A 13,927-nucleotide genomic window follows, 5' to 3' on the forward strand; every position below is an offset into this window, starting at 1 on the left:
TTCAGTATACAATACACAGCATTCCTAAAAACATTGGTTTTAAGTTGCATTTATTTTTTTCATTTTATTAAGGTATATATATATACTGTGTGTATATATATATACTGTGTGTGTATATATATATATATATATATATATATATATATATATATATATATATATATATATATAACATTTGTTTTTATCAGACAGACTTTTATGACAAAAGTATTTTATGTCATTGTAACAAAGACTTATCTAAGTCCAAATCTATAGCAGGTTCACATTTTTACATATATCATGAAACTGCTTTTCAAGTTGCGATGAAACTTGTTAGGGCCTTCTTTAGTTGTTAAATTCTGACAAAACTTGCCAAGGACAAATTATTAGCACAAATTATATAAACATGTGAGGATATATGGAGTCTGTCTGTCTTGAACAAGTGTCATGATTGGAGGAGAACATTGTGCAGACAGCCATCTTTATTGGAGTTTGTTGCTGGGTCTAGCTACACGCTAGCAATTGGCAACATGTTTAGTCATTAAACATGTTATTGTATTTTAATAGCACCATATTTTATGTAATTACTACAGTGTAAGTACAGTGTAGCTAGAGACACTTATTATAAAGTGTTACCAAAGGTTAAGTGTACTAGCCATTCTCAAGTGAGCAAATCCCAATGTTTTTGTCTGATACAGGCTCACTGCTCTGTGGAAAGAGCAGGACTGATAGGCGGGGTGAAAATGAAGAAGATTCCCTCAGACACTAAATTCTCTGTTGGAGGGGAAGCTCTGAGCAAATTGATTGAAGAAGACAAGGCAGCTGGTCTCATTCCATTCTATGTAAGTTTTTAAAATTATTATTATTTAAATACAAGTGCAGTAAAGTGCCACTGTACTACAATATATGCATTTGTGACCACACACTGACTGCAAGCCTTCACATTCTGTTCATTTGAGACCACACACTGACTGCAAGCCTTCACATTCTGTTCATTTGTGACCACACACTGACTGCAAGCCTTCACATTCTGTTCATTTGTGACCACACACTGACTGCAAGCCTTCACATTCTGTTCATTTGAGACCACACACTGACTGCAAGCCTTCACATTCCGTTCATTTGTTCATTTGCACACTCACTATTATTATTATTTATTTCTTAGCAGATGCCCTTATCCAGGGCGACTTACAATTATTACAAGATATCACATTATTTTTACATACAATTACCCATTTATACAGTTGGGTTTTTACTGGAGCAATCTAGGTAAAGTACCTTGCTCAAGGGTACAGCAGCAGTGTCCCCACCTGGGATTGAACCCACAACCCTCCAGTCAAGAGTCCAGAGCTCTAACCACTAATCCACACTGCTAATTAAAGACAGTTCTTGGATTGTGATCATCACATCTGCCCTCCTTAAGAACATAAGAATGTTTACAAACGAGAGGAGGCCATTCGGCCCATCTTGCTCGTTTGGTTGAAATATTTTGTAATATTTGCCTTGACATCAACAGCTGCTCAGGTAGCATGTATCCAAATAATGCTATGCAATTCAAAAGGGATTGTACCTTGGTAGGAAGAGAGCAACATCAGCTGTACTGCACTAAGATCTATTAACTAATTGTGTGGGGATGTTAATGTCTCTATTACTTCCATTAGCTACATAAGTCTGAAATGTGCAGTTTTAAAATAAATCCCATATTAGAGCAAACTTGTGTTTTCATTTTAAAATGTGATATCTGGTACTACTTTAGGGTAAAGGAAGCTCTCAGTTTCTGTGCCTTATTCTCTGGTTATCTGTTTGCACTTCCTGGGTAATTTCACCTCAGCTTTGTCTTGTGGGTCAAAGAATGTTACTAGCTTGAACCATGTCAGCCAATAGGGGTAGCAGCTGATTGGTTGTTAACAGGAAAGAAGCCAGTGAAGGGGTGGGGACAATTTTACTCTCCAGGTGAAATGACCCAGGAGGACAGCATGGCTTATAGAAAGATTTTTCTTTAACCTAGTGTAGTGCCAGATGTCATTTATTTTCAAAGAAAAATTGTTATAGTAAATCTCCAGAATGCTAATCTTGGGATTCCATCTGGATATAGAATCCTTTAACCCTTAAAGTACTGTGATTGGCTGACAAGGATTCCAACCCATGCTATTATCTCAGTACAGTTACACAGGTCTGGATCACATTAGCTTCATGTGGACAATATATTATTTTATATATCATTATTTATTGTATAGGCTAATTCTGAGCACAATAACACACATGCAGTGGATCTACTTTACACAAAAGCAGCTATTCCTTAAGAGAGTTCAAGGTTATTGCTAATGAGGGTCTGTGAAAGCTGGAAATGTTTAAGCAAAACTCTGCGATATCAGCTCCAAAATGCATTCAGCATGTTGTTCATTTACTTTTTTTTAACCTGATCTGTTTTTGAATAGTTCTTTTTGAATTTGTACTAACTGAGAGCTCTGTTCAGTTTACACTATCTAAATAATGCATGACCATCAAAAAAAAACAAAAAAAAACATAATTGTGAATGACAAACATGTGGTTTCAGTGAGTGTTGGTCATGCATTATTTAGGTAGTGTTGGTAGGGTAGAGGCTAAATGTTGTGTAGGTTGTATAGCTTATACCTATCAGAAAAAGGCAAAACTGTGCTACACTTTAATCACAATGGTGTCTGCGCCAGAGGCTGTGCTGCTGTACAATACAATATTCTGTTAAGCATACAGGCAACCAAAAGATGCAACCAATTGTAATCCACACATCTCATGAATATTCACAACCTTTCAGTACTTCACTCTTAATAAGCTACAAGCTTTCATCAGATGGACATCTGAATTGCATTAACCAGTTTTCTATTACGTTTCCCTTTGGTCTACAGGGACTGTTAATTTTGTTTGTAAAGGCTGTGTATGTCGTCCTAGATTAATCTAAATCTCATTATCCACTTGCCTGGTCATATGGAGAGCGCAATAAATTTGAGTAAATGTCTTGGTCAAAACGATGTTTCTGTAATACTTTCGCAATGGACAAAGGCGTTAATGTGATTAGAGTTTAGTGTGACTGGGGGGGTGATTCTCTATATTAAAAATGTAAAAGATGGGATGACATTCACTTTTTTGTACGGGAAATTGTGCACTATTTTGAAGCCACCACTATTGAACTTATTTGAGACTGAACAGACTTTGTACTTTTAGTAATTTTGGATAGTTTCTTCAAACCATGCCTTATACTGTATGATTTATTTGCAATTCAGATGTTTCATATACACAAATGAGAGGTGTCCTCATTTTTCTTTTTACCTTTTCTGGAAATTTTAAAAAGATCTGGTGAAAAAACCTGATAACCCAAACATTTCAGTTTTCAGGAAAATTCTACTTGGTTGGTAATAGGAAGCAGTGTGGGCTATCAAGTTTTTCCAGGACACTACTTAAATCTAATTTAATCTTTTTGCCTTTAATTAATCAGAAAATAAAACAAATATTACATGACAGATAATACATTTTCATTGTCTGTGAAAAGCAAAATATAGTGTTCAACATTTGCACAGTGTCTGTTATACCAAGGCCCTGGTTTATCATTCTACAACTTCTGAAGTTTCTTTAACATGTAATAATGAGTACAGTACATGACAGGAAAAGATAAAACACACAATGTAAAAAGTAATAACTGTAAATAGCTATCAATGAATTTATCAGTAAAACCCTTTTATTAGGCTTAAATATGAATTATCGAGGGAATCAAGTATTAATTATTATATTTTCATTTCTGTAACTTATTATAATTTTTAACAAATAAGAGGGTGAAACAATACCATCATATTCCAAGAATATATAGTGACAATTTTTTCCTTTTGCCTAATAACCAAATCATTACAGGAGGACTTTATCAATATTACATCAAATCATTACATCCAAACAGGTTTTGCTGTAATATGGTAACAGTGATAACAGATGTGTAGAGTTGATACTGTTTATTAGATGGCATACAAACAAACAAAAGCTTTCAAAAGCTCAAATGTCTCTTTCTCAATTTTTTAATTTCCACACCGGAAGAAGAGACTTTTGAGGTCTTGAAAGCTTGTGTTGATATATCATAGTTGATCTACTGAACAGTATTAAGTCAAATCTATTATCTGTATATAATCTGTATTTTGTTTTTAATTTTGGATAAATTACTGCTAACCTTTAATTCCTTTGTTATTATTATTACGATTAATAAATTAGAAATTAGCCACATTGTAAATAGCTACAATTGTACTAACCTCTATTTAATGCCTTGTTACTACTATGTGAACGATATGGATAATAGTTAGTTGTATGTGATGGACCAACACTAACTGGAAAGGCAATACCCTATACCCACTTATATTTTATTAATGCTGTGTGTTTAAAGTCAGATGTTTGGGAGATGTGTTGTACTCAGTTACTGTTTTTGTTAGGAAACATTGTTCCTGTAATTGAATTATAGTTGTGTAATATTGCCTCAAATTGGGTTACAGAATTTCTACCAATTTCAAATCCTTGGCTGGAGGGGGTTTGGGGGGGAGGGTGGGGGTAGCAGCTGTGTGTTTAAAGCTGTGAGTAAATCTGTTGCTCATACAGTTACAAGTACCTTTACCCCAATACCAGCCACAGAATCCATTCACAATGGACAAAAGGCTTGGGAAAGTTTGCAATAGAATTGTGCTTCATAAGAGAGTGGCCATTTCCATCCAGGAAACCACAACACTGTGAACTGCAGGCTACTAAAGAGCAGCTCACTCAGTTCTGATTTACTTTCACACAGCAGACCACCCACTCACAAAATACCACTGTTACATCAAAATAATGATGACTAACCTATTTCCTCTGTAAAATACAAACCGTGTTTCAAGTTAACTAGATACAGACGTGGTGTTTTTTATAGTCAAAACACTATACTATACTGCACTCTAATCAAGATTATTAGTACTTCATAAATTTACTAATTGAAAACCTTAATGATACAATGCCAATTGTAATATAATCCAGTACAATGCATGCCAAGTTTTGTCCAATTGTAACAAATGTAATGTTTGTGTTTTTTGCCTACGATCCACAGTGCTGTGCAACACTTGGAACAACACCATCCTGTGCATTTGATAACATAATGGAAATAGGCCCTATCTGTAAGTACATATATCTACACTTTATGCAATATAAACAGACAAAAAAAAATGTAGTCTACCTTTTTAATTGTGTATTGTTACACATATTATATGGAGTCTGACTGAACATGCCATGCACACTAATAGATAAAGTCAAATCAAATGCTTATTATTTGATTGCTGAACCACATATATTGTATATATATACTGTGTGTATATATATATATATATATAAACAGACTGACAATGAACAGGATAAAGTGCAACATAAACACAGTGTAAAAGCCGCTGATGCATCTTTCTTCAGTGGTCAGGTCTTTTATAAATTTAATTGAATTGATTCATTATTACTTTGGCAAATTTGGTGTGTTCTTAACCTCTTTGTCGCAGGAATTGCATATTTCCATGAAGAACACTTGAGTTGCAAAACCAGTGACAATCAAGTTGGGCACACTTTTTCACTTATTTTTTATTACATTTTCCTCACAAATTCCAGAACTTCAGTTTTATATGCCTTTCACGAACAAGGTGCAAATGAAAGTAATCTATGTGGTTTAGTATGGCAACTACTTGGATCTCATCATGACCACTCCAGCCCTTACGCATTTACAGAGCAACTTCACTTCCTATTAAAGACTTTTGATGTATCCAGCATTCAGGTCTGTAACCTTCTCATGCTGGTGAATTGTGTTTTTAGGCAATTCCGAGAACATGTGGATGCACATTGATGCTGCCTATGCGGGAAGCGCTTTTATCTGCCCAGAGTTTAGACATCTTCTTAATGGAGTAGAGGTAAGAAACTGAAAACTACATTTCAGCTCCAGAAATCTGTAATATATACAAATGTATTCCATGACGACTATAGGTACCGAATATAACACAATAGCAGGCAAATATTTTACAATACTGTTATAAATCATAGTGCCGGAGAGTCTTTTCCAACCATTGTCTTCCTTTCTGCCTTGTGTTGTGGAACAAAGTAAAAGTACTCTTGTAGAAATAACCTTGCAGACTTGGGAATTTCAACCTCCGTTTATTTAAAAAATAAATGAAACATGACATTTCACTTCTGCAAAGCTCTTTTTCTCTATTTATCAGCTGTTGTTTCCTATCAAATTGTTATGAAAAATCTAATAAACACTGTTTAAAATAAATAAAATGGACCTCTACAGCATGTACTGCATAAATATACTCCACCAGGCTTACATTTAACACATTCAAGACATAACAAAAGCTGTATGATATGGATGTTATGAAACTATATCATTGTTACTCATGAGAGGTGTTTCCATATCCTGCATTTCATAAACAGGCCCCTTAAAGGTACAAACCAATATTTGCCAAGCATTAAAAATGCTCAGAGCTATCACTGTGGAAATTAGCAGGCATTAAATTTCCTTTGAATTGCTCAGGCTTTTCAGCAAAGCACAGTCTTATGCACAGAGGTAAGGACAAAGTAATTTCCTGAGGCACCAGCAAACCTTTGGATGAGTCCCATACCTAAATGACACTGTTTATTAAGAACAGATGTTCAAACAATAGGGAGATAGTTAGGTAATAATAAAAGAAGTGGTTTTATCAGTCGGTAAATTACATCACTTTGGAGTTTCCTGCAATTTTATTGGTTGCTGAGGAAATGAATCAGCACCACAGCTCCACATCTGTCAACATAGCAACTATCAACAGTGCTCAATAGATTTCAGACCTCAAACATTTTCCTTTCCTTTCATGGGCTTTCATTACATTTCAAAAGGCAGACTGGGAGGATATTAGAAAAAGTAATACCAAGTAAATATATTAGATCTGAGATATTTTTGCCATCCCGAAACAGGAACTAAGATCATGAATCTTTCTTATATTATTTATTTAGTTAGTTAGTTATTTTGTTATGAAGGTGGTTCTATGATGCCTGGTTTAACAGGTCTTGCTTGGTCAAATTGAATTGCTTTAAACAAAATGTTTATCAGGCTTAATTATTTCACAAACGTATTTAGGAAGAGTTACCAAGCTTTGAAAATAAGCTCTCATTTGAAATGTTTCATGGGAAACGTTTGCCTTCGTTCAATTTTACAAACAAAAGGTGTTTTGGTGTTTTGATTCTCTACAATCTTCCATAGCTTTGAATTATCTGAAAACAAGCCCTTGTTAACAGTTCAGTTTGTTTACATCGCCACCTGTACATTTAGCCACACAGACACAAGATACCTTCTCGTTTGACGGTTTACCAGCATATCAGTTTGTAAGTCAGACAGACATGCCCCGGCTACTCCTTGCAGCAGCATGAGATTTTAAAGGACTTCTAAGGTTGAGAATAAAAAGGGGATTTAAAAAAAACAAATAGCTTAATTGGGCGTTTTGTCATACTGATAAAAGTTTACCATTAAAGCCGATATTTGTTTCATTACAACTATAGATTATAAATACAAAGCGATGTAGAATAAAGTGCAAAAACAAGTGCATCATCTCAGTGACAGTACTTTGTACCTCAATACTGTTTATCCCGTTACCCACAAGGGTCAATGTTATCTGTAACAGAACCTGTTACACTGTTTGGCAGCAAAGAGGCTCACCTATGTCCTGTATGTGTCTTCTGACCGGCAGCATTAATGGGAGCAAATGGTGAACCCTGTAACTATCAAATAGTAGTAACACTTACCTATGCAGGAGTACTCAGCAATTACTTTGTTAATGTATTTTGCTGCTAGAATGTATTTGTGTGCCCTTAATGTGGCAGCAAACTGCATTACCAATTTGGACAAGGGACAATTGACTCTACTTAAATTTAGTTTAAGTCAGTCGCATAACCCCTTTTGTGTTTCCTTAACATTTGCAATTCCCAGATATACAGAGAGTTCCTCTGAATAAATGTATACTTTAAAAAAAAAAAGGGGCTCCCGAGTGGCGCATCCAGTAAAGGCACTCCATGTGGAGTGCAGGATGTGCCCTATAGTCTGGACGTCGCGAGTTCGAGTCCAGGCTATTCCTTTGCCGACCGAGGACGGGAGCTTCCAGGGGGCGGCACTCAATTGGCCGAGCGCCACCCGGGGGGAGGGAGGGTTAGGTCGGCCAGGGTGTCCTCAGCTCATCGCGCACCAGCAACCCCTGTAGTCTGGCCGGGCGCCTGCGGGCTTGCCTGTAAGCTGCTCGAGAGCTGCGTTGTCCTCCGACGCTATAGCTCTTGGATGGCTGCATGAGGAGTCCGCAGTGTGAAAAAAAGCAGTCAGCTGACGGCACACACTTCGGAGTACAGCGTGTGTTCGTCTTCGCCCTCCCAAGTCAGCGCAGGGATGGTAGCGGTGAGCTGAGCCTAAAAATAATTGGCCATTTCCAAATTGGGGTGAAAATAATAAAAATAATTGGCAACAACTAAATTTATATAAAAAAAAGGATTTTCCATGGAAAAGTTAAGTACCTCTGAATGAATGGTCCTTTTATCTCTTATCAGTTTGCAGATTCATTCAACTTTAATCCTCACAAGTGGCTTTTGATTAACTTTGACTGTTCAGCAATGTGGTGAGTGTTTTGTATATACAATAGCAAGATAAAGCATAGATAAATGTGTTTACTGTTTATAACCTCCTGCTTCTTTATAGGTTGGATTTTCCAATATAAAACAAACTATGGGATTATATAGCAAAAAATAAATAATAATAAAAATATACAGTTCAGTTATATAAGTTATATATGAAATACTGTATAATATAAATACTGTATAACAGTATTTCATATAATATACCATAGTAACTACAGTGTTGTGGCCACCTCAGCTGAATTTCACTATAGCTTACTGGTCTTGTCAAATTACTGGGGAGTTTTCCTTTCACAAAAATGGTGCCAATTGAACCATGGAGCACACAGCTTTGATAAAGAGAGTGACGCTGTCTTAGCTACAGCATGTTTGCTCATCTTAGGGAGAAAAACACACAGTTATATATATATATATATATATTGTCCGTAATTGTTTACACAACGTAATGTTACTGTTCTTAGATAGTTCAACTGGAATTTAATGACACAAAAGCAACCGGCTTCATTGAAGAGTGCAGACAGGGAGAACACCTGCCCTTCAGTCATAAATGTGCTAACGTGGTCGCTTTCAATAAAGAGAGCTTATCCTCAGTAAACACAGGAAGATCAATCAACAGCGCCTTGGCAGTCAGCCCTCTTTCATTAGAATCAAGTGTATATTTGCCTTTATCAACAGGACAGACAGCAGGGTTAACAAATTGCTAATGAAACAAATCATTTAAATAAGATTCGCTTTTGACACAGATTGTCACTGATGGAGTTAGAAACACAGGTCCCTTCTAAAATCTATGCACATGCTTGTGGGTATCATTCTATTTCAAATGATTAGTCTTTTTCTAAATGTTATTCTTGCAACTTCCACCTGTAAGTTGTCTCAAATTGTTTTAAGAGATTCAAATGGCAAAATCTTAGATGAAGAAAAAAAAAATAGCAAATATATTAAATTATTTACTTTTCACATGTTTTTACAAAGGAGGATACGGACAACATGCCCCACATGTCCTATCCAGTTTTAAATAACTAGCATAACAGAGGCAGAAGTGTTAAAGGTACTAGGAGCTCTTAAAACAAAAAAATCAGCTGGGTCGGATGAGATCCTCCTAATAGTACTCAATGACCCAATCTTCCTGATTTCCTGCCCATTGAATGTGGAATATTTCAAAGGGAGGGAATATATGCCCCACCAAACAATATGCTGATGAGGAGTGTTTCTGTAAAACATTGAAGCTTCAGGTTAATCAATATTATTTTTTTTTAATTGTGAATGATCCGTTGCTACATAATGAACCCCTTTTGTTTTTTTCCTGCCAGTATGAGTGTCTGGCTCCCCAGAGCTAAATGTTATTTTTTGTGTACAGGGTGAAGAAACGATCAGAGATAATTGGTGCTTTTAAAATGGATCCTCTCTATCTACAGCACGATAACCAAGATTCAGGTACATATTTTCATGTTTACTAATGCCTGTTAACTATGGTGTATTACTGCTGACAAATGATCTAACAGCTGTTTATAAAATACAAGATCGTAGTGGGATGTTCACTGTTTTCAGTAAACAACACAGAGTTACAGTACATATGGCACCACCTTTATTTGACCTCCCCTTTAGACGTCATTTATTTCCCCATAGGTTCTACTGCATGTGCCTCATACAGTATATTATTGTGAATAATTATGAATTTGAACAATATTACAATAAATGTACTATATAGACCTAATAAAACTAAAAACACTCTGTCCAGTAGAAAAGTGTTTATTTAACATCCAGCCTTCTTCAGTGCAGTACACATAATGTAATATATTGCAGTTTTCGTATAAAATGGGTCTGTACTGTATACAGAAATAATCCTCGTGACCCTAGCCTAGATGTAATAAAAATAAGCTTTTATGGTAAACTGCTGGAGATGTAATGTATGAAGTCCAGCCCACCACCTTTAAAATGATAGCTAGACATATGACAAGTAAAGTCATCCTATCTCCATTGCCATATATTTGAATTACCACTAAAACATTTGGTAATCAATAACATGCTCTCCTTATCATTGTGCATTTGCACTTGGAAAAGACTTCAAAGGCTCAATACTAAATAGAGCAATAATCTGCACCTACAGTATTACAGTCCACCTGCAGACCAACATGGAGGAAGAGAGCAGTGTTGCAGCTTCCCAAAGTTATAAATAAAAAAGTTGAACTAATCAATGAGGGAAAGTGATGAGGGGACTGAATGAAATGAAGTGAAGAAAGTGAAGGTTATGAAAATGGATTTAAAAGTTGGGCTCCAGTTATTTTAAATTGTCAGCCATTCTAAATGCAAACCACTCCACTGCAGTCCTGCTTGCTGCTACATACAGCTGTGCCTGTTGCAGTGCTATAATTAGAGTGACAAGAAAACAAAAGCCATTTTCATTATCAGTTGAAGAGGTCTTGCTTTGTTCCATCTGCATCATCTGATGGAGCTAGACTGAGGATGTGAAATGCAGTAATAGTGAAATAAAATTACAGATACTTAATTACCAGCTGGTTTACCAATGAAACAGAAACAAATATGTACATATAAGCAGCACTCAAGTGAAATATATTTGCGTTAAATAGACATTGGCATGTTAATTAAAACTTTTCTGCGTATTGAAGTATAATTATACACAGGTAATTAATGCAGATAGTGATTAAGTTATTGGAAACAAAGTAAGGTACGTTCTTAAAGCACTACAGTACGCAATGAAAAAATCAAATATTTACAAAAAAGGGGGTAGGGGACATTAAAGTACGTTATTAAAACATTTTTTTCTGTCTGTTTTCAGGGCTTGTCACAGACTACAGGGTAAGTAAATGTGATTTTTTTTTTTTAAATATATATATATATATATATATATATATATATATATATATATATATATATATATATATATATATATATAAAAATCCAGCAGATACGTACAGCCGCTGTTTAGATGATGATGATGATGATGATAATAATAAACAAGTGTAAGGTTGATCTACAACACAGGTGTAATGCATTTGTTGTTTTGTACATGGCAAGGGAAATGTCAGATCCTCTCTTGTCGACAACCCCAGGCTAATACATTTAATGTTGGTCAAACTTCAGGTGACAAAAATAAAGCTGAATTCTAATGCAGTGATACACATGTCTGAAATAAAAACAACACACTTGGTGGTCTATTACAATGGAGTTTTGATATGGGTGTATCCATAAATAAGACGCCATCTAAAAAAAAAAAAAAATCCTTTTAAAGGCTCTGGACGTATTGTTCCACATTCTGGCCTAGGCTCAGGTTTGTTCGTGTAAGGAAACTCATTTAATGCGATGCTTGCAAATGAGTGCACACAATACCAATGACTATGTTAGTAAGTTTCCATTTATTGATTCCAATATTCAGAAGTTGCACATCTATAGCGTAAACATTTATCGTTAGACACAACAAATATGGCACCTGGTTTTAAACAGAAATCGGATAATGATCAGTTACCTAATTCTCTGTGAGATAGCTCGGGTACTGAGATGGTCTGTCATCAGGAGGGGATTCGGCTAAGCTTGTCTCAGTCACACTAATGAGTGCCTGTCTTATATATCTTACCTAAATGCATGTGTATGTAGTTGAACTTTGTGAACTCTGGTACCTAACAATATCTAAACGCTATCAATTTCTTGGCGTGATCTATAATATTGTTCCAGCTGCAGAATATATGCAAGGTCAGGATGTACCCCAGTTTAACACTTCCTTGTTCCCACATCATCCGAACTGAGTCGATAATCACATTACCACAACTGCAGCTGGGCTCCAGTGTGCTTTGTTTAGCCTTTGTTGATCTGTACATTAGTATAAGCATAACTTTTTTTTTCCCACAGCATTGGCAGATACCACTGGGGCGGAGGTTTCGCTCTTTGAAGATGTGGTTTGTTTTTCGGACATACGGGCTGAAGGGGCTACAGGAATACATTAGAAAGGTATACTCAAAATGTATTCTTTACACTCCGCACTTGCATTTTGTACCGTACCTCAGATAATACAGTATAAAACAAGCCAGTTAATTGTCAAACTATATTATCAAAAAATAAAACAGAGGGAGGTCTTTAAGGCCCAAGAGGCGATTAGTATTTATATATGAACTGTGCTGCCATCTTGTGGCCATTATAAATATATTTTTTAAGACATAACACACTGTAAAGCCTGGATTATTTATGTGTATTTCCAGAATATGTAATCCGCACACACAATTAAAATAGATAAATCAAGAACAAGTTTTATGAATACCAACTTTAATTTATCTGTACAGTCTTTTAATAACTTGTGAGTTTGTGAATTGTTACTGTATGTGTTTGCACAGCCAAGAATGGGGGCTTTATTGACCACCCAGCGAATTATCTGTTGTACATTTATATAAGGGCAGCAGTGTGGAGTAGTGGTTAGGGCTCTGGACTCTTAACCAGAGGGTTGTGGGTTCAATCCCCGGTGGAGGACACTGCTGCTGTACCCTTGAGCAAGGTAGTTTATCTAGATTGCTCCAGTAAAAAAAAAAACAACTGTATAAATGGGTAATTGTACGTAAAAATAATGTTATATCTTGTAACAATTGTAAGTCGCCCTGGATAAGGGCGTCTGCTAAGAAATAAATAATAATAATATAAGTTGTCTTCAGTTTTTTTTTTTCCATAACAAGTGCTTGCAACAGTAGTAAATGGCTTTAAATTAAACTAACGTTTAAAAATACTTGATTTAATCAAATATCTTTTTCTTTTAGCATGTGAGCCTTGCCCATGAGTTTGAAAGCTTGGTTCGTCAAGACAAGCGCTTTGAGATCTGCGGTGATGTGGTCCTGGGACTCGTGTGCTTCAGACTGAAGGTAAACTTGACATTGCTATTAAGGTTTTTGGAACTATGAAGAGTTATTGAGCCTTGGGAGACACCCATCGAAAAAGTGCAAGATGCAGAGGGTGAGCCACGCCAGGACACCCGGTACGTACGATCGGAGAGGTAGGAGGAGAACCAGACAAGAGCAGTGCTGGAGAGTCCCAGGTCAGCGAGAGAGGACAGGAGAATAGAGTGGTCGACTGTCGGCACGGGCAGAGAGTAGAGGGTTTGTGACAGAGAGAAGAGCAGTTTCAGTCGAGTGTGCCAGGTGGAAACCAGATTGGAGGGGGTTGAGCAGGCAATATATAGACAGGAAAGCAGAGAGCTGGTGATGTACCGTTTCATACAGGATATATGAAGTGCACATGTACCTTTTCTTTTGTTGCAATGTACTATACATGGTGTACATGTACAATTAAA

At 36.1% G+C, this 13,927-nt stretch overlaps 1 protein-coding gene across 2 annotated transcripts in view; it reads left to right on the forward strand.

The window, feature by feature from the left end:
* LOC117400633 (aromatic-L-amino-acid decarboxylase-like) overlaps nt 1-13,927 on the forward strand; it is a 36,256-nt gene that overhangs the window by 15,750 nt on the left and 6,579 nt on the right. For both annotated transcript variants that reach the window (XM_034000852.3, XM_034920732.2), the window contains exons 6-13: nt 678-821; nt 5,066-5,132; nt 5,809-5,903; nt 8,557-8,624; nt 9,998-10,074; nt 11,438-11,457; nt 12,505-12,603; nt 13,398-13,499. In XM_034000852.3, coding sequence (XP_033856743.2) covers nt 678-821; nt 5,066-5,132; nt 5,809-5,903; nt 8,557-8,624; nt 9,998-10,074; nt 11,438-11,457; nt 12,505-12,603; nt 13,398-13,499 — 672 coding nt within the window. The remainder of the gene's footprint in view (nt 1-677; nt 822-5,065; nt 5,133-5,808; nt 5,904-8,556; nt 8,625-9,997; nt 10,075-11,437; nt 11,458-12,504; nt 12,604-13,397; nt 13,500-13,927) is intronic.

Source organism: Acipenser ruthenus, chromosome 4 (genome assembly GCF_902713425.1).
Source record: "Acipenser ruthenus chromosome 4, fAciRut3.2 maternal haplotype, whole genome shotgun sequence".
Lineage (NCBI taxonomy): Eukaryota > Metazoa > Chordata > Actinopteri > Acipenseriformes > Acipenseridae > Acipenser > Acipenser ruthenus.